This window comes from Hypanus sabinus, chromosome 18 (genome assembly GCF_030144855.1).
Source record: "Hypanus sabinus isolate sHypSab1 chromosome 18, sHypSab1.hap1, whole genome shotgun sequence".
Lineage (NCBI taxonomy): Eukaryota > Metazoa > Chordata > Chondrichthyes > Myliobatiformes > Dasyatidae > Hypanus > Hypanus sabinus.
In genome coordinates this window covers 202,692-224,003 of record NC_082723.1, presented here as the reverse complement: position 1 = coordinate 224,003, position 21,312 = coordinate 202,692, and the positions used below count along the sequence as shown (strand labels likewise).

The 21,312-nt window shown below is 44.7% G+C and overlaps 1 protein-coding gene across 1 annotated transcript; it reads left to right on the top strand.

The window, feature by feature from the left end:
- Window positions 1-1,659: 1,659 nt before the first annotated feature.
- On the top strand, window positions 1,660-17,463 carry LOC132407278 (gastrula zinc finger protein XlCGF8.2DB-like). Its single transcript, XM_059993558.1, has 4 exons — window positions 1,660-2,391; window positions 4,312-4,966; window positions 6,745-6,915; window positions 16,483-17,463. The coding sequence occupies exons 2-4, from the start codon at window positions 4,712-4,714 to the stop codon at window positions 16,516-16,518; spliced, it is 462 nt and encodes a 153-aa protein (XP_059849541.1). The 5' UTR covers window positions 1,660-2,391; window positions 4,312-4,711; the 3' UTR covers window positions 16,519-17,463.
- The last annotated feature ends 3,849 nt before the right edge of the window (window positions 17,464-21,312 follow it).

Sequence of the window (21,312 nt, the reverse complement as noted above, 5' to 3'; positions counted from 1 at the left end):
TAAAGTCGGCATGGTTTTCCTCAGGAGAAATCTTCCCAGACAGACCTGTTGGAGTTTTTTGGTGAAATAAGAAAGGCGGTGGGTGGTGTTTGTTTGGATTTTCAGATGGTTCTGAACGAGGTGCTGCACCTGAAGCTGCTGAACAAGACTCCAGCTCATGGTATTTGATGTCCCTGTGCTGTTCCCGCTGGAGTTTAGGATTATGGGCGGGGTGTGGAGGTGGAGTGAGGCATGTTTCCTGAATACTGTAAAGCCGAGATAGAGAGGATATGGAGAGGATGTTTCTCATAATGCAGAGCCCAGGTCCAGGGGTACGCCCTCAGACTACAGGGAAATCAATTAAGATGAGGAGGGTGTCTTACAATATCATGTTTATTCAGCATGGCTGTGATTGATCTATGCTTCTGTGCCCGTTCCCCTCTTATCTCCAGTTCAAATGTACCCAGCCACCCGCCTACACAGATAGATAAATAGTCACTTCATTGATCCTAAAGGAATTTACATGGAAAATTTGGAATGTTAGACATTTCCATATGTCTCCATTTAAAATGAGCGGCCCATTTCGATCCCTGTCAGTTTCTCTCACTCATCAACAGAGATATCCAAGGGCCCGTCCCTTTCCCTCTTATATCTCCCCCGGCTCAATCCCTGGTTTCTATCCCAGTTTAACTCCCCATCTCTCATCCCTCCAATCTCTCCTCAGTCATTCTCTCCCATGCCTCCTTCTGCCCCCTGACTCGCTCCATGTTTATTTCTCACCCACGTCCATCGCCCTGCCATTCTCTCCCCTCACTGGTCGTCGCCACCGTCTTTCTCCCCTCTGTATCTTGTCTCCGCCACTCCCCTCAGTCTGTCTCGCCAACCACTCCTACAGTCTCGATTCTCTCTCCCTCTCTCTCAATACCACCACGTCCTGTTCTCTCTTCTCTCTCTCCCCCACTCTCTCTATCTCTCCCTCCCCCCTTTCCCACTTCCCCTTCTCTCCTTCCCCCTCTTCCTCTATCTCTATCTCTCTGTCTCTTTCTCTCCCTCCTCTGCTTCATCCAACAAATGCCAGTATGTTCCGATGTCACCAAGGCTATTTATCCTGTCGATGTCACCGTCACACATTGAAAGGGACGGGGTGCTATCCTGGAGTGAACAAGGGCCGAGGTTCAGGGTTGGTCTGTAAAGGCGGGGTGGGGTGTGGTTTGTAGACAAAAGTGGAGTCGGGAAGTGAGAGTGAGATGAAGTTGAGGTGAACAGAGTAAAAGAGGGAGGTGAGGAAGTGGGAGAGGGTTTATTAAGATAAGATCGGAGAGGAGGAGAAAGGAGAGTGAGAGACAGAGGAGAGAAGCTGAGAGGAGGGTAGGGGATAGGGAGAAAGGGAGTGACAGATCTGGTGAGCGCACTATGGAGAGAGGAAGGAGCAAGGTGTTGAGGGAGCTGCACACACAGTGAGCTTCATTTCCTCTGTCCCACTCAGTAACTCTTCTAAGGATGTATTTCCACCAACAAAAGCAGGATTCAACACGCCGTGAGCATGTGCTGTTCTGAACTGAAATGAAAGCTCAACCCAGAAAGATGAAGGAATTACCACAATGGAACAGTGATTCCCGCTGGGGACAGTTACGAGTCCTAAGATGGCCTTAGGAGCAAATAACACTCGCTGGGGGGGGGGGGGGTGGCATTCGAGATTCGTGGTGGGGCAATAAGCTGCCTCTAACTTGTGGCATCAGACCTGATCGACCGTTAGTAGAGCAGGTACTTCCAAAAAGGATGTGGCACTGGGACACAGGAAGAAGCATCGCACTGCAGGCCTTGAGCATTCATCGCCACAACGCGTCTGACACTTGGCGATCTCGTCGGACCTTACCAATCTAACAGACGTCGTTGGGGATTAGCAACGAGGGTGCTCGGCATTTCGCCTTGACTCGCGGCACTAGGGCTAAAATAGGCTGGGAAACACTGCTATATAAGAAAGAGTTAGCCAATAGATGAGCATAATCGTCCATGATTCCCACGATGTGAGCAAAGGAGGAAAGCGTCCAACGTCAGGCTCAAAGCTGGAGACCTCTTCCCAGGAACTGCGTAGTTCCTTGTGTCAATACAGGACTAGACTGTGTACTCCCCTGCTTAGTTGCTGCCTTAGAGCTCCTTCAGCATTGTGTGTGTTTGCGTTCCCTTTTTTCCAGCAACTGCAGAAGCATGCCACTCTGGGTGATAAGAATGGTAATCTATACAGGAAACAATGTAGATGTTGGAGGTTTTAAATAGTAGTTTTGCATCTGTATTTACTCAGGAGATTGGACACAGAGTCTGTAGAAGTGAGGCAAAGCAGCATCAACTTCATGAAGCCTGTACAGATTACAGAGGTGGAGGTGTTTGCTGTCCTAAGGCAAATTACCATGGGTAAGTCCCCAGGGCCTGACAAGTTGTTCCCTGGGACTCTGTGCCAATGTTGTTCTGCTGATCAAGAAAGGCTCTAAAATCAAACTAAGAAATTGTACCTTGGTGAGCTTGTCATCAGTGGTGGGAAAGTTAATGGAACATAAGTGCAGGAATTCGATATACAAGTTTTTGGATAGATGTGGACTGATTAAGGAGAGATAGCATAGCTTTGTGCATGGTAGGTCATGGCTAACCAATCTTATAGAGTCTCAAGAGGAAGTTATCAGGAAAGTGGATGAAGGCAAGGCTGCTGATGTTGTCTATATGGACTTTAGCAAGCCACTTGGCAAAGTCTCACATTGGAGGTTGGTCAAGAAGTTTCAGACATTCAGCATTCAAGATGAGATAGTAAATTGGATGAGACACTGTCTTTGGGAGAAGCCAGAGTGTGTTAGCAGATGGTTGCCTATCTGAATGGAGGCCTGTGACTAGTGGTGTGCCTTAGGGATCAGTGCTGGAACTGTTGTTGTTTGTCATCTATATCAGTAATCTGGATGATAGGATTGTTAGCTGGATCAGCAAATATGTGGATCACACCAAGTCTGGGAGTTTAGCGGACTGTGAGCAGACTATCATGGCTTGCAGTGCGAACTGGACCAGCTGGAAAGATGGTTTGTGAAATGGAAAATGGAATTTAATGCAGACAAGTGTGAGGTGTTGCACTTTGGTAGGACCTTCCAGGGTAGGTCTTACACAGTGACTGGTCGGGAACTGAGAAGTGTTGTATAGGAAAGGAATCTGGGAATACAGGTCTATATTTCACTGAAAGTGGTGTCACAATTCAAAAGGTACAGAGAGAAAGATTTTGGCACATTGGCCTTCATGAACTAAAGTACTATCAACAATAGATGGATGTTATGTTGATATTGCTGAGGCCTAATTTGGACTATTGTGTGCAGTTTTGGTCACCAACCTACAGGAAAGATGTAAAAGAGGTTGAAAGAATTCAGAGAAAATCCACAAGGATGTTGTCAGGTCTGGAGGACTTGGGTTATAAGGAAACATTGAACTGGACGCGACATTATTCCTTGGAAAGTAGAAGAGTGAGGGGAGATTTCATGGAGGTATACCACAGTTTTGAGGGTCATAGATGGGGTAAATGCAAGCTGGGTTTTTCCACTGAGATGGGGTGGGACTACAACCAGGCGCCATGGATTAAGGGTGAAAGGTGAAACGTTAAGTGAATCAAGTGGGAATGCTTGTTCACAGAGATGGTCATCCAGGTGTGGAATGAGCAGCCAGCACAAGTGGTGCATGCGAGTACGATTGCAACGTGTTAGATGTTGGTATAGGTACCTGGATGGTAGGGGTATGGGAGTGGAAAGTGTAAATAGCTTGGCACCAACTAGATGGGCCAATGTGTCTAAATCTTTCTATGACTGTGACAAGAATCTTAAATAATACTAATATTCACTCTAATTTCTTTTAACAGCTGTGCAGACCAACCATACATCTGAGTAGGAAATATTTACATGGCGTCAAAACTGTGGCACTTTAAGTTAACAGTACATAAAAGAAAATCCCAGCTGCACGTCAACAAAGGGTATTTGTGTGAGAGTGTTTCAGTTCCTGTGGGGCCAGTCTCCCATGCAGCTCAGTGGGAACAGGGAATAACACCAATGGAGAGAGTCAAACTGAGCAAATTCACAGACTGGAGATGGCAGAAATGCCCCATTCTTATAGAGACTGGAAGAGTATCAGAGAATTTGATGGTCATTCCAGACACCAACCATGTGCCCAGTTTCAAGATGATTTATCTCTGCAACTTGGGTTGAACCTCACTGTAACAGTGTGATGTCAGATCACACTATGGTAACTAATGTGATCTCATCTGAAATGTTGTCCTTCACCCACTGATGGATTTTGTAAATCTTTTTACAGGTTAAAAATGACAAGGAAATTGTCTATGGGAATTCAAACAAAACTCGCCAGTTTTGCTGTCTCTGTCCAGATATTTAAGAAGTGGAGCAAGGGATTCCCTCGATCATCCTTCCGGCTCAGACTGTGGGAAGGGATTCACTCTATCATCTGACCGATTGGCACGCCCGTTATTTTACACAGGTAACATTCACCTGTTCAGACTGGGAACGGAATCACTCGTTCATCTCAACTAAAGGTACGTCAGCAAGATCACACTGGGACAAGGCTATTCACTTGTTCTGTGTGTGAGAAGGGATTCAGACGATCTTCCCACCTGTGGACACACCAGTCAGTTCACATTGGGCAGTGGCTGGTCATCTGCTGAAATTGTGGGGAAGGATTCACTCGGTCATCTGACCTAATGGCATACCAGCGAGTTCACACTGGGGAGCGGCCGTTCACCTGCTCAAACTGCGGGAAGGAATTAATTTCCTCTTCTCAACTGAAGGGACATCAACGAGTTCACACTGGGGAGAGGCCGTTCACCTGCTCAGACAGTGGGAAGGGATTCACTTCGTCATATCACCTACAGAGACACCAATCAGTTCACTCTGGCGAGAGGCCGTTCACCTGTTCAGATTGTGGGAAGAGATTTACTCGGTCATCTGAACTGAAGGTACGTCCCGTACCAGGCAGTGATGCAGGCAGTCAGGGTGCTCTCAACTTCTTCAACCGTCTGAGGTGAAAGAGGTGCTTTTGTGCTTTTTTCTCAACACAGTTGGTGTGTGCAGACCACGTGAGATCCTTGATGATGTTTATGCCAAGGAACTTAAAGCTGTTCACCCTCTCGACCCCAGATCCATTGATGTCAAAAGGGTACCCTGTCTTCATTCTTTCTGTTGTCCACAATCAGCTCCTTTGTTTTGTGACAATGAGGGAGAGGTTGTTTTCTTGACACCAGTCAGATGTTATTCAGACCCCAGAAAGAGTCAGCAATCAAATGGTTGAGCATGGTGCGATAAATGTGCTGAGCTGTGGATATCTCAATGCAAGGAGCATCGTAGGAAAGCCAGATGAGCTCAGGACAGGGCCTTATGATATTGTAGCCATTACTGGGACTTGGTTGCACCCAACATTCTGAGAAATTTGGAGGAATAAATTTGTAGAGAGATCGCAGACCATGCGAAGATACAAAGGTTGATTCAGTAAGTAATTTTAACTTTCCATATATTTACTGGGACTCCCATAGTGTAAAAGGATTAGATGGGGTAGAGTTTGTCAAATGTGCCCTTAATCAGTACATAGAATTCCCTATGTAGAAGTGTACAATAATCTGTTAGGAGCTGATTCAGGGCTGGTGACAGATTAGTGATCATAATGCCATGAAATTGAAAATAAAGATGGAAAAAGAGAGGTCTGGACCATGGGCTGAGATTCTAAGTTGGAGAAAGGTCAGTTTTGATGGTATCACAAAGGATCTGACAAGTGTGGTTTGGGATAGGCTGTTTTCTGGCAAAGGAGTACTTGGTAAATGGGAGGCCTTCAGAAGTGAAATTTTGAGTGTGTGGAGTTTGCATGTGGCTGCCAAAATAAATATTGTAAGGTACCTGGTGCAGGGAACCTTGCTGTTCAAGAGCGATTGAGGCCCCGGATATTTTGTTCCTCTAAATACCTCAGACTGTTGGGTGCTACCAAGACTAATTAATGACTACAATATCACGATTCCATGCACTGAGCTCATCTGACTTTTTTTTTAACTCATCTTCTGTTAGTTTGCAAAAGCTTCCCAATAGTTTTTGCTCTTTTGTTTGCTCTCTCTTGGTTTTTATGTTGGCTTTGGCATCTCATTTCAGCCACGGTTGTGTCCTCCTGCCTTTCCAATACTTCCACTTCTTTGGGATGTATCGATCACTCATTTCCCGAATTGCTCCCAGAAACTCCAGCTATTGCTGCTCCGTTGTCACTCCTACCTTTCTCCTTACAAGTTTGGCCAGCTTCTCTGTCATAGAAACATGGAGAAGTTCAGTACAGAAACAGGCTATTTAGCCCATCTAGCCAATGCCAAAGAAAAACATCTAAGTTGTCGAAACCAACTACCTACACCGGGACCATTGCCCTCCATAACCCTACCATCCAGGCTCCCATCCAAACTTCTTTTAAATGGTGAAACCGAGCTCATATTCACTATTTGTGTTGGCATCTCATTCCACACTCATAATTCAGTGAAGAGCTTTTCCACACGCTCCTGTTAAATTTTCACCTTCGCCACTTACCCATGACTTGGGTTGAACTTCACTGTAACAATGTGATGCCAAATCACACCTTGAGAACTCGTGTTCTCATCTGAAATGTTATCCTTCACCCATTGATGGATTTTGTAAATCATTTTACAGGTTAAAAATGACAAGGAATTTGTCTACGGGAATCTTGAACAGTTTTGCTGTCTCTATCCAGATATTTAAGAAGAGGAGCAAGGGATTCATTCAACCATCCTTCTGCACAGACTGTGGGGAGGGATTCACTCGTTCACCTAACCAACTGGCACGCCTGTCATTTTACAGAAGGGAAAGGCTGTTCACCTGCTCAGTTTGTGGGAATGGAATCACTCGGTCATCTCAACTGAAGGTACATCAGCAGGTTCACACTGGGACAAGGCCATTCACCTGTTCTGTGAGTGAGAAGGGATTCAGTTGGTCTTTCCACCTATGGACACAACTGTCAGTTCACACTGGCAAGAGGCTGGGCATCTGCTGAAATTGTGGGGAAGGATTCACTCGGTCATCTGACCTAATGGCTCACCAGCGAGTTCACACTGGGGAGCGGCCGTTCACCTGCTCAGACTGCAGGAAGGGATTCACATGCTCATCTAAACTGAAGGAACATCAGCGAGTTCACACTGAAGAGAGTCCATTCACCTGCTCAGACTATGGGAAGGGATTCACTCAGTTATCCTCCGTATTGGCACACCAGTCAGTTCACACTGGAGTATGGCCATTCATTTGCTCAGACTGTGGGAAGGGATTCACTCAGTAATCTGATCTACTGATACATCCCCAAGTTCACACTGGGTAGAGGCCGTTCACCTGCTGTGAGTTTGGGAAGTGATTCATTCAGTCAGCTTATCTACTGAGACATCAGCAAGTTCACACCGGGTAGAGGCCAATCAGGCTTTGGGAAACAATTCTATCAGCAATCTCCACCAAATGTGCATCATTGAGTTCACACTGTGGAGAGGCCGTTCACCTGCCGTGAATGTGGGAAGGGATTCACTCAGTTATCTAACCTTGAGGCACACTACTGGGATCACACTGGGGAGAAAGTTTCAATAAGCTGCATGCTGGATATTTGTCCATCACCATTGCTGAATGAAATTTCAAGAGTGACAGTTGGTGCTGAACTCCGCAATTATTGCTGCTGCTCACCACACCCAGTTCTGCACCCTGGTCACTGGTCTCCGGTACTTAGTGAATTTATAACGCACCTTGTGTACAGTAGAGAGTCAACTCAGGCCTGCTGGGTCCTGCCAGTGATTCTGCTCGAGGACAGTCCTTTTAAATCCTCCCCTGTTGTTCATCTCTCACTCTCCCTGTGGTGATGGGTTCTGTCGTGGTTTCTCGTGCCCCACAAATGATTAGGAGACGCAGAAGATACTTCAAGAAGGGTTAAACTTTAATTTGCAAATCAAAGCTGAGAGAGTCATTGAGCTAGTCGCTGATTGACACCGATCCTTGGACATAGCATGTTTTATAGCAATCTCCTGGTTTAGTTGCATTAGCATATGCAATCGGTCTATAGTTGCGTATCACATGTACATCCGCCATTATTGTTTCTACCCATTGACTTTATCATGTCCTAATCTACATCTCTTAGCTACCTTTCATTACCACACCATTGTCTTCTACGTTCTTAATATTTCATGACTTAATCAAGTTCTAATCTACATCTCTTAGCTACCTTTCATTAACAAACCATTGTCTTCTACATCCTTAATATTTCGTTCTCCTACAAAATTGGGTATATGCATAGCAAATAGCAAACTCAGATTACATAATTTACATCTCTTAGCTTCCTCTTATTAACACAACATTGTCTTCTACATTCTTAGGATTTCATTCTCTAAAAAATAGCAAGTTGCAACTTTTATACTCCAATATATCCCCCCTTTGAGACCCAGAGGGTTTCATACAGAGAAAAGACTTTAAGAGTCTGCGCACAAAAGCCCCAATAATTTCGGGTGAAACTATAATTTTCTGCGCCAAGACCTCAAAGTATTCTCTGTTACCCTGGGCCACTGAGCCAAAAACCTGTCCCTCTGTACCTGAGACAGGGAAGAAGACTCAGAAGCCCTTACAATCTACTCCCACACTGTCGTTTTGCTCTTGTTCATCCTGCAGGTGTTGTAGGCTGTAACGATACATTTTCGGTGTTTCTTTCTCCACTAAGCTTGTTTCAGTAATTGCCACGAGCATTGTAAATCATTTGGTTGCAGCACGCACTACACGAGATTTGAGACAAGGAAGAAAACAGCACAGCACAAGCGCACAGCTCAACAATACAATACTGACAGTTATTGTTATTTTAGTCAGCCATGCTCCCCATCCCCCGAGTCTACTTTCCAATCAATCAAAGAACTGATGTTCAAATCCTGCATTCTGTTTGACCTCCGTCCGCAGATTCTTTAATTTATTCATTGCTCTGGTGAACGACCCTTCTGGGCTAGTATTGTTCGGTATGAAAGTGCAGCATTGTTCTCCAAACATTACACATACACACCCATTTTCTGCTAACAACCAATCCAGTATCTGTCTGTTTTGCCACGCCATCCTGCTAGTTGCATCGAGCTGTTGCCCTAAGGCCTCCAGTGCAACATCGGTGTAGTTGATGAATCTCTGCTGATTGTAGTATATATAGTTTATCCATTCAACATTTTTGCTTACCCCTATCACAGGTATGATAGCTTCCCAGTGAGCATCTCATGCGGTGTCAGGCATGTCATTCTATTAGTTTGCATGCGGTAACTCATCAACGCTAACGGCAAAGCATCGACCCAATTAAGTTTAGTGTCTGCACAAATTTTGTTTAGTTTGGCTTTCAGGGTTCCATTAATTCTCTCTACCATGCCCTGCGACTGAGGGTGGTATACACATCCAAATCTTTGCTTTATCCTCAGCGCCTGTAGTACCAGTTTGACCACTTTCTGGATAAAAGCTGAACCATTGTCTGAGCTAACTTCTGTATGTATTCCAAACCTTGGGATCACTTCATTTGTCAGAAATTTTACCACTGTCTTTGCCCCTTGATCTCTTGAAGGTACCGCCTCCACCCATCTGCTAAATCGATCAATTACTACCAGCATGTATCTTATCCCTCTCACTGTCTTTATCGTGTCTATGTAATCGATCACTAGATGTTTAAATGGTCCTTCAGGTACAGGAATGTGACCTATTGGTGTTATAATTCCCTTCCGAACATTATTCTGTGCGCATACCTCGCACTGTGACAAGACAAAGTCCACTGAAGCCTGTAAATAAGGTGACCAAAAACCATCCTTCTTTATTTTCTTCATCACTCAGTAGAAGGGTGGGCGCTACCAACAAACCGTCTTCCGTGCTCCACAAGCCTTCCGGGTTCTGCTCGGCCCCCCTTTTTCTCCACATTGTCTGTTCTGCCAAAGTTGCCTTATCTTGTATTTCAATTAGGTCCTTTACGTCAGGTTCTGGAGTTAGGCTTACCTGAAGGGGGCAATGACAGCTGATGTACACCCAGACGCTTTTCTGGCTGCCTCGTCCGCAGCTTGATTTCCCTTTGTTATTACACCATTTCACTTTTTATGTGCCTGGCATTTTATTATAGCCAATGCTTTAGGTTTCATCATGGCTTTTATTAAGTCTAGAATTTGCTGACAATGTTGTATGGGATCTCCATTACTTTTTTTTTAAACCTCTCTGCTTCCACACTGCCCCGAACAAATGGCACACTCCATGTGCATATGCCGAATCAGTATAGATGTCTACTTTCTCACCTTCCATCATTTCACATGCAGCTGTCAGGGCTTTGATTTCCTCTAGTTGGGCGGAACACTGTTGGGGACAGGACTCCATCCTAATAATCTTATAGCTCGACTGATCCTGCTGCACTACTGAGAACCCTGCATGATTTCCTTCATAGTCCCGATAACAAGAGCCATCTACGAACAGAACCTTTTTATCTGCATCCTCTAGTGGTTCTGACCGTAAATCTGCTCTCAATTTGGCAAACGCCATCGTCTTCCCTACACAATCATGGGGTTTTCCTTCATAGTCCAAAGGGACAAAATTGGCTATATTACTGATAGTGCATCTCTGTATAGTTATGTCTGGAAATGTCAATAGCATCTAACACGCTGCTATCCCGGCTGGCGTCAGCACAAATTTCCCTCCTTCCAGCAATTCCTCTGCTTTGTGGTGTGTGTACAGAGTCACAGGATAGCCCAGGGTTACAGATGATGCCGTTCCATATGCATAGTACAGCGCCGCCAATCCCTGATAACAGGGTGGATACCCCTGAGCCACCTCATCTAGTCTCGTACTGTAGTATGCTATCGGCTGCTTTGCTTTTCCTGTGCCTGTCTCTTGTGTTAGAACCGCTGTGACATAACCCTCCTGTCGGTTGGATACATACAAATGAAAAACCTTCTCGTAGTCAGGCAAAGCTAATGCTGGTACTGACTGCAATTCCTGCTTAATAGTATTGAAAACTATCTCCGCCTCTCCATTCCACTGTAAGCCGTTCTTCAAAATTGTATGTCCTGCTTCTTTCATTATCTTTCTCAAAGGTGCCACAATCTCAGCATATTCTCCTATCCAATCTGAGCTGTACCCTGCCATTCCCAAAAACGTCATCATCTGCCCTACAGTCTGGGGTTTGGGAGCCTTAGTTATTCCCTCAATCTGATCTGGTGCTATCACCTTCACTCCCTTGGATATTACCCTGCCTAAGTATTCCACTTGCTGCGTTTCAAAAAATTGCAGTTTCTTTTTGGGTACTTTATGTCCTCCGTGCGCCAGCTTCTCTTACAAAGTTATAGTGTCCTGCTCACACTGTTCCTTACTAGGAGAGCAAATCAACAGGTCATCCACATACTGTAGCAATGTACTTTCCAATGGTATGCCCTCTAGGTCTGCATTCAACACCTGATTAAAAACGTGTGGTGAATGTTTAAATCCTTGCGGCATTCTGGTATAGATATACTGAGCACCTCTGTAAGTAAATGCAAACAGATACTGACACTGGTCGGCGAGAGGAATGCTGAAGAAAGCCGAACACAAATCAATCACTGAAAAGTAACTTGCTTCTGGTGGAACATTAGTCAAAGTGTGCGTGGGTTGGGGACTACCGCTGGCCAGTCCTCTACCACATCATTTATCGCTCGCAAATCATGCACCAATCTCCACTTAGATTTATCTGCTTTTAAGACCGGCAGCAACGGGGTATTGCATGGACTGTTTGTTCTTTTAAGCACCCCTATTTCAAGCAACCCCTGCACTGTCGATGCTATTCCCTCTTCTGCTTCTGGTTTTAGAGGGTATTGTGGTCTCCTGGGTGGAATTGATCCCCTTTTCAGCCTTATTTCCACCGGACTAGCTGTTTTTATTTTCCCTACGTCCGTGTCATGCTGTGACCACAGAATAGACGGCAACACATCTAACCTTCTATCTTTCTGCTGGCCTCTTTCCTTTCCCAGCAATGGCATGTGTGGTTGGGGAGTTATTTCGACCTCTCTCACTGTCCCTACCATATCTACACTTACCATTATTTAAATGCAATTGTTGTCTTCTGATATCCACATCTCTGGCATGATTTTCCTCCACACTGTTACGGTTTCAGCACTCTTAACTAAGGATCCTAAGTCTTTAGACTGATATCCCTTGTCTACCAACAACGTTACGTGGGGCGCAGCCTCCGGTATCCTGTACCATTTTTCTAAAAAGGTGTTCCACTTAACTTGTAAAGCTGCCCCTTGCTTTCCAATTATCACAGCATCCCCTTCCAGGTGATGTTGGGTACATGCCTCCAGGTGCCATCTCTCCTCTAACTCCCTGTTCCGAATCTCGTCAAAAATCACTGTACAATGTAGCTCAGATTTGGGCATTACAGCCCTGGGTAATATAGCCTGCACGCCCTTTTTCCATTTTTCCCAGGTTTCCTGAATCTGATCTGCGATGTCTCCTATCCAAAGGACATTAGCCTTCTTGTCTTCTTGCACTATCAATTGAGCCCCTGCTCTTTCCACACTCATCCCATTTCTGGTGCATTCTAATTTTAATTCCAGTTTCAATAAGGCATCTCTGCCTAACAAATTAATCGGAGTTCCTTTAAATACTAGCACCGGCAAAACAATTCCTTTATTTCCCATTCTCAGCTGCACTGGAGCCGTGCACTGTGTCAACTGTGTTTTCGCCGAGAGCCCTACCGTCTTAATAAACTTTCCTGACATGGGAAGGTGAAGGGCATACTGTGGCTGTACACAAGTGTACGTGGCTCCAGTATCCATCATCATTGGTGTCAGTTGCCCTTCTAACATAACCTGAACAGTGGGTTCCTCATCTGCCTCCCTTGTTACCATTGGGTAATGTCCCTTCCCACTCGAGTTCTCGGGGTACCCCTAATACCTCGCAAAGCGGTTCACAGCTCCGCTTGGGCCTGTGGGGGCTGGTCCTTGGCTAAACTTTAGTTCCCTTCTTATCGGTTCCTGCTGGTGTGTGACAGGCCATGGTGTAAACGGACAATCTCTTCTCATGTGACCTGGCTGATTACATCCCCAGCACAATCTCTCTACCTCTCTTTCCCCCTGTTTCCTCACTGGTCCCCTCAGCCCATAGCTCCTCTGTCCCCCTCCTTGGGACTTCCAGTCCTGTCTGGGCTGTTTGAATTTAGTCTGTTCCTGATAGGGCATTTGTGGGAATGCTCCTCCAAAGACATTGATTATTGGCATGGGGTTTTCCAGCCCTTGTCTTACAGTATGATCGGTTCCCCAATATAACAGTGCTTTGTCCAGTTCAATGGCTGTACTCGGACCTGTGGTTGCTGGCAGCATCCTTTTGCTTTTCCGTTTTTCTTTCTTTTTGAGTTCTTCGAGCTGCATTTGTATTAACTTCCTTTGCACCTCTTCCTGCTGCTCAGCCAACCTTCGTTTGTCTTTCCGTTATTTCTCAACCACATGGACTACGTGGTCTCTAAATTCTTGTGGGGTCATTGACGTCAGCCCAACCATTTCCTCCAGTTTGGATTTTACTTGCGGAGGCATTGCATCCAAAATGCTATGTCGGAACAGTGTGGTGATAAGTAAGCTATTTTCCACCTCTTGCTCAGTCTCCAGTCTCCACCTTTTCAACTGGTTTTCTGCGTAGGCTGCTGGTTTTCAGTGTCTCCCAGTGGATCCCCCTTTAAGGCTTTGGGGTCCACTTTGGGTGGATAAAGCTTCCTGAGGGCCTGCCATACCCTCTGCCTCACTCTGTCAAAACCGTCTCCATCAGTTCTCGGGTCGTTCGAGTTTGCTATGCCAGCCATTTCCATTATTTCATTAAATTTGGAGGTTCCCATCAACCTTATCAATAGTGCCATAGCCAATAATCGTCCCTTCTTCAAAGGCTCTAATCCATTTCCCTGCTCCTTCATGTAGATTGGGCAGAGTGTTTTTCAGCCCTTCTAGGTCCTGGAATCCCCAAGGGATATACTGCACTTATCCTGATCCTTTAACTAACAACTGCATCATTCTTCCTCCATTCTTCTCTCCTGCCCTGGCTCTCCTCCTCGCCTGACTCCCCATCTGTCTCAGGATATGTCTTTACTGTCTCCGGGGTCCTTTTCTTTCCTCGGTCTCCTTGTGGAGTCCTTCCTTTCTGTCTTGATTCAATACTTGGTTGGCCCCTGGAGTATTTTTCACATCTCTTCTGGCAATCCCCTCTCAGTAACTTATCTGGCTCTCTCTCTACTTCCGCAAATCGCTCCCCTACTGCCTCCTTCTGCTCTTCTAGGCTTCTGCCTCCTACCTCTTCCCCACAAATTCTCACATCCTCTCTCTCTCCACTTAACCCTTGCTCCTCCAATGAGTCAACTTCTTTTCTAGTCTGTTTATTTCTATAGTATAACCGATACTCCTCATATTCATTTTCCTCTCTCAAGTATTTCATCCGTTCAATCCCTTCTTCCATTTCTCTCTGTGCCTGTTCCACCTTTATCCTTTCTGCCTGTATCTCCTTCCGTATCGCTGCTTTTTCCTTCTCGTATTGTTTTTTTTTCCTCCTCATTATCCCAAACTTGTACTTCTCCCTGCATGTTTACTGTTCCCGTCAGCAGGGGGCACTGCTTAGGGGTTCCATCCTCATTATAGGGAGGGGGCTTTTCTGTTTCTTTCGCATCCGGGTACGGAGCTGAAGCCAGTATCTCACTATACTTTCCTCTCTCTCTAACAGGCTGTTTCTCCAGCACCTTAGTGTCTTCCGCGCTTGTAATCAATATTCTATTTGTCCTCCTCAGCCTTTCTCCCTCCGTTCTGAAGAGTTTTAGCATTTTCATTTCTCGTTCTCTTTTTGCCCTCTTTTCTCAGATTTATCTTTTGGTTTGTAATTTTTAATTAGTCCCTCCATTTCTTCGCACAAACTTACATCAAACGTTCCTTCTCCTGGCCACTTTGTGACCAGGATTTTGGTTCTTTTTTCCCATTTTTCTGAAGTTTTTGTGATCTCATATTTAATTATCGGGAATTTTTTGCTCAGAATCTGTACTGCCGTTCCTTTACCTGTCATGTTATTTCTCTCTTTTTAACGTATTTCAGAGATTCACAGTTCGTTTACTGGATATTATTTACTCTAATTCTATGCCTAGTCTATTTCTATCTACCAGCGCTTTAAACTATATATTGGACTGTCCTCTTGTTTCCTATTCTGTTCTGCCCGTACAGACCTCTATTCAGAGCGGTATCCACTGAACTTGCTCTTTGCACCTCGTCTATTCAGACCCTTATCTCTTAAGGCGGTATCCACGAGGATTTTCTCTATTTTCCCTTTCCCTGCCCGTTCAATCAGACCTTCGTTTTATACGAAGCGGTACCCACAGGGACTTACCAACACCACATGGAATTTTTCTTAACTTCTTATTAACTTATTTGTACTTACCCTCACTGCAGTGTTCTTGATCAATCCTCCTGTTGACCCCCAATTCTACCAGATTCCTTGGGCCGGAGAGACCCTTCGGCAGTGGTTCCACACTTCTGAGACTCCAAGACTTCCCCAAAACCAACAGAATTCTTAGTCCAAATTGTCGCAAAAAGCGCTTACCTTTTGTTTGGGGGCACTCTTTATTCTGTTAACCTTGTGGGGGTCCCTAGAGGACTGGGAAGCGTCCCCAATCTGCCGTTTCCTTTCGGCGGGTCTCTTTCCAATCTTGCCGCGGTCGTCAATTTTGTCGTGGTTTCTCGTGCTCCACAAATGATTAGCAGACGCAGAAGATTCTTCAAGAAGGGTTAAACTTTAATTTGCAAATCAAAGCTGAGACAGTCATTGAGCTAGTCGCTGATTGCCCACCGATCCTTGGACATAGCATGTTTTATAGCAATCTCCTGGTTTAGTTGCATTAGCATATGCAATCGGTCTATAGTTGCGTATCACACGTACATCCGCCATTATTGTTTCTACCCATTGACTTAATCATGTCCTAATCTACATCTCTTTGCTACCTTTATTAACACACCATTGTCTTCTACATTCTTAATATTTCGTGACTTAATCAAGTTCTAATCTACATCTCTTAGCTACCTTTCATTAACACACCATTGTCTTCTACATTCTTAATATTTCGTTCTCCTACTAAATTGGGTACATGCATAGCAAATAGCAAACTCAGATTACGTAATTTACATCTCTTAGCTTCCTCTTATTAACACAACATTGTCTTCTACATTCTTAGGATTTCATTCTCTAGCAAATAGCAAGTTGCAACTTTTATACTCCAATATATCAAACAGTCACCACTCTGTGGGTGAAGAGGTTTCCTTTGCATTTTCTGCAGACTGAAGAAGTTGAGGTGACTGCAGTTCAGGCTGATATGTTCTTCACCCCTCAAATCTCTGCGCTGATAGAGAATGACATTGGTAGTTATTCTCCTTATTCAGGGCTCATTCCACATTATGGATCATTTTCCCTGCTTCTACAGGATTGTTATAAAACACCACTGTCCTCTAAAGACTGAAATCAGAATGGAAACCATTAATTGGACGTTCAACTCAGCAGGATCAGAAACCAGAGGCGGGTCCGCACAGGGCAGAGTTTGGTGCTCTGGAGGATGGTCGGAGTAAGAACGTATGATGAGGAGAAGGGAATTAACAGCGGGACGTGGCTACAAATGACACAGAGGAAACATTTGGAAGCGGATTGACAGAGAAAATCTTTTGTTTGTCTGACTGATGGCACAAGCAATACCTGTGGTGAGATGTTCTACTGGTCGAACGTGTGTGTTGGGAATGGTTTTATCTATTGAAGAAGTTGTTTCTGCTTGTTTATCTTGTAATGTTATATCCGGGTGTTTATTATGGATTATCCTATCTGAAATAATGTATTGATTATCATATAATTTGTAAGATTTTGACTCTAAAACTGCATCAGGCTGGAATTTATGGTGCCTTTATGAAGTGATGGAGGGCATTCGTGAGTTGGTATTTTAAAGCAAGATTTTGGTGAATGATATTTGCCACTTGTTTGTAGCTTTATAAATAATCAGATTGAGTTAAACTTTTGCAGGATCCTGGAATGTGTTGGATTGTGTCTGGTTTCTCTTGGCATTTTCTGTACTTACTGCCTTGTTTTTTGTATTTAATGCATTTTGGATTTTTTTTCTTTCTTTTGTTAACTACTTTGTCCTGTATTTCTGAAAGGGACCCCTCTGTTTCTGGGAAGAGGTCTCCAACTCTCTGTCAGGTGCTCGATGCTCCCTTATCACCATCTCGTCTGCTCAGATCATTGAGATGTCTCCCATGGAGGGTCATATTCATTCCAGTTGTTAATGTTTCCTTCCAGAGTGATGATTCATTTTTCTGAGTGGGCCTCGCATTGAATGTTTCTGGTCTGTATTGCTTATCACGATTGCACATGGAGTAGCGAATCCTGTTCATTTTTGATGAAAACATATACTTACTTTTATCTGACTCTTGCGTGATTTTTTTTCATGTGTGTTATTTCTTTTCCTCCTTCTGTCCCAGGTCATGTTAATCTAAGTGGGTTTGAGTGCAAATAGTCTTTTCTAAAGTTTAGTAAAGTTCTTATTCATCTTTGTAAATTTTACTGATTGAAATGGGACTAACATTTTTATTTTAAAAAGTCATTGTTGGTATTAATGAAAGTTCGTATTGCCTCTGTTGTATTTGTTTACCATTGAGCTCTGTTTTGCATTTTTTAAGCCTTGAACTAAATTTTGTCAAAGGGTTTTTCTATTTTCACTACTTCCTATTTGCTTTGCTTGTTGATTTTCCACATACGTGGGAATCAAGAGTCCCGATGAAGGGTCTTGGCCCAAAATGTTGATTCCCATCCATAGATGTTGCCTGACATGCTGAGCTCTTCCAGCACTTTGTGTGATGTTTTCTAGATTTCTAGCATCTGCAGGTCCTCTTTTTGACTGCTTCTTTCAACGGATGCTGCTCGACCTGCTGAGTTCATCCAGCTTTTTTGTACATCTTGGTTTGACCACAGCAGCCGCCGTGCACTTTGTGTTTGCAGGTCCTCTTGTTTCCCAGATACCTACCTGTTTATTGTAAGAACAAGCCAGGAACAACCTGGTAGTCAGTTTGTGTGGCTTTGTTGGTAAAATATTAAATAAAATCATTAGAAACAGGTGGCTTAGGGTTGGAAAGTGCAGAATCTGTGGGTAGAATTAAAGAACTGCAAATGTAAAAAAAATCCCTGATGAGAATTGTATAGAGACCTCCAAACAGTAGTAAGTATGTGGTCCACAAGTTACACTGGGAGATGGAAAATGCGAGCCAAAAGGGCAAAGTTACAGTAGTCATGGGGGATTGTCATGCAGGTGATTAGGAAAATTAGGATGGTGTTGGTCTCAGAGGAGGAATTCCTTTAATCCCTACAAGATGTTTTTTTAGAGCAGCTAATGGTTGAGCCCAAATGGGGATCAGCTATTCTGGATTGGGTGTTGTGATGAACAGGAATTAATTAGGTCACTGAATTTGAAAGAACTCTTAAAGACAAGTGATCTTAATATGATCAAATTCATCTTGACATTAGAGAAGGAGAAGCTAAAGTCAGATGTGGAATTAAGAGAATTAGGGAGGCATAAAAGAAAAATTGGTCAAAAGTGATTTGTAAAGAACTTGGGTATGGATGAAAACCGAGCAGCAGTGGCTGAAATTTCTGGAAGAAATTCGGAAGATACGGGATTTACACATCACAAAGAGGAAGTAGAATTGTAAAGGTAAGGTGGCAAAACTGTGGCTGATAAGAGAAACCAGAGACAGCATAAAAACCAACGAGAAGGCACAGAGCAAAAATTACTAGGAAGTTAGTGGATTGGGAAACTTTTAAAAACCAACACAATGCAACTAAAATAATTAAGAAGGACAAGATGGAATACATAGGTGAGCTGGCCAGTAATAAAGAGGATACCAAATTTTTTCTTCAGGTACATATAGCGTAAAAGAGAGGTGGAAGTGGATATGAAACCACTGAAAAATGATGCTGGAGAGGTAGTAATGGGGTCGGGGTGCAAGGTCATGGCAGGTGAACTGAATAAGTCTTGTACATCACTCTTATCTGTCGAAGATGCTGACAGCAATATGGAAGTCCCAGATGTCATTGGTCAGAATGTGTAAAATTACGTTACTCTGGAGAAGGTTCTTGGGAAACAGATGGTCTGAAGGTAAATATGACACCTGGACCAGATAATGTACACCCCAGAGATCTGAAAGACGCAGCTGGAGATGTGGAGGTATTAGCAATGATCTTTCGAGAATCGTGAAGGAAATTCTATCCTAAGAAGATTTATCCTTCACTACTCCCCCCTCCCAGTTTCACCTATCACTTACCACTTCTTCTACCCCTTTTACCCCCACACTTCTTCCTCTGACGTCTCATCTTTATTTTTCCCCAGTCCTGATGAAGGGACTTGGCCCGAAATGTCAACTATTTACTATTTCCTTGAAATGCTGCCTGGCCTCCTAGTTTTCTCCAGTATTTTGTGTATGTGTTGCTTGGATTTCCAACATCCACAAATTTTCTCCTGTTTTAATATAGCAAGAAAATAGTGGGAAGTCAGAGGATTGGAAAGCTTTTACATAAACAACAGGAGACAACTAAAAAAAACACACAGGAGAGACAAGATGAAAAATTAACGCAAGTTAGACAAAAATATCAAGTATCAAAAGTTGTTCAGATATAGAAAGAGTGAAAGCGAGGCAAGAGTGTTACTCGGGCGTGGTGGTGGATGAACCCAAGTGCAGAACACGGATGCGGAGGCAGAGTCGGGAGTCGTTATTAATGGAGTCGGTATCCAGGAGCAATGCTACACCTAGAACTGTTAGTCCTAAGAACAATGAAACGAGGTTACTCACACCGGAGTTGGCCAACGTACTGGCAGCTCCTTGTTGTGCTCACAGGGTTTTTAGACTGCATTTGCTGATGGAAAGCAGGTGTTCGTAGTTAGTGGAACCTGGGAATGATTGGGAACTAAACGAGGTGATTGAGGCCCAATTCCTGAGGAAAATAGCCAGGTGGGCGATTGCCAGAAGGGACCATGACAGTACCCCTCCCTCAACGGGAGCTGCCAGGCCTGTCTGGATGGACCCGATGAAAATCTTGGATGAGGGATGGGTCTGGGATGAAAGAGCGGGGGAACGCTCTTCTGGACCATACCCTTCCCAGTCTACCAGGTATTGGAGACCCCTGCCCCTAAGGCGCACATCCATTTGTCTTCGGACAGTGTATGCCAGATGGTCATCGATGATACGGGCAGGTGGGGCGTCTCAGCGGGGGACATAAGGGGCTGACGGCAATTCCGTTAACTGGGAAACATTATAAGTTGGGTGGATGCGCATGGATCTTGGTAATTTTGGGCGAACCGCTGCGGGATTGATAAAACTTTCGACCTTGAATGGTCCCAGGAAAAAAGGGGCAAGTTTCCTATGCTCGTTCTTCAGCAGGATGTCTCTGGATGAAAGCCACACCATCTGCCCTCGTTGGTACTCGGGCACCGAAGTCCAGTTTCGGTCGGCTGTCTTCTTATTACGTCTTCCTCATCTGAGTAGGGCCGTGCGTGTCTCCTCCCACATCTTAAAGCACCAATCGATATGGTCCTGAACCGCTGGTACTGCAATATCCTCTATCTGCGCGGGGAGCAGCGGGGGTTGGTACCCCAGGGAACACTCGAATGGGGACCTTCCAATGAATGAGCTTACTACAGGGCTGTGAGCGTACTCAACCCACGGGAGATGGTCGCTTCAAGTCGACGGGTTGTTTGCCATTACACAACGTAGTGTCTCCTCCAGGTCTTGGTTGACACGTTCCATCTGCCTGTTCGTCTGGGAGTGGAAGCTGGATGACAGGCTGACCATTGTACCCAAGGCTTGACAGAAGGCCTTCCATACCAGTGAGATGAACTGAGGACCTCAATCGGAGACGATGTCTGCGGGGATTCCGTGGAGGCGGCAGACGTGGCGGATGAGAAGATCTGCGGTTTCTTAAGAGGAAGGGAGTTTAGGGAGGGCTAGCAAGTGCCATGGAGAATCGGTCTACCATGGTGAGTATGGTGGTGATCTCATGTGAAGATGGTAGACCGGTGACCAAGTCTAGGGCAATGTGTGACCAGGGCTGACCATGGACAGGTAGAGGACGAAATAAACCCGCAGGTGGCCGATGAGAGGCTTTTCTCCGGGCAGAGATGGAACATGCCGAGACATAGGAAGGGGCATCCGCCTCCATGGACGGCCAGCGAAAGTGTTTTTTCCTGGAGTGCTGGGGTCTGGGGTGGCAGGCGAACTGA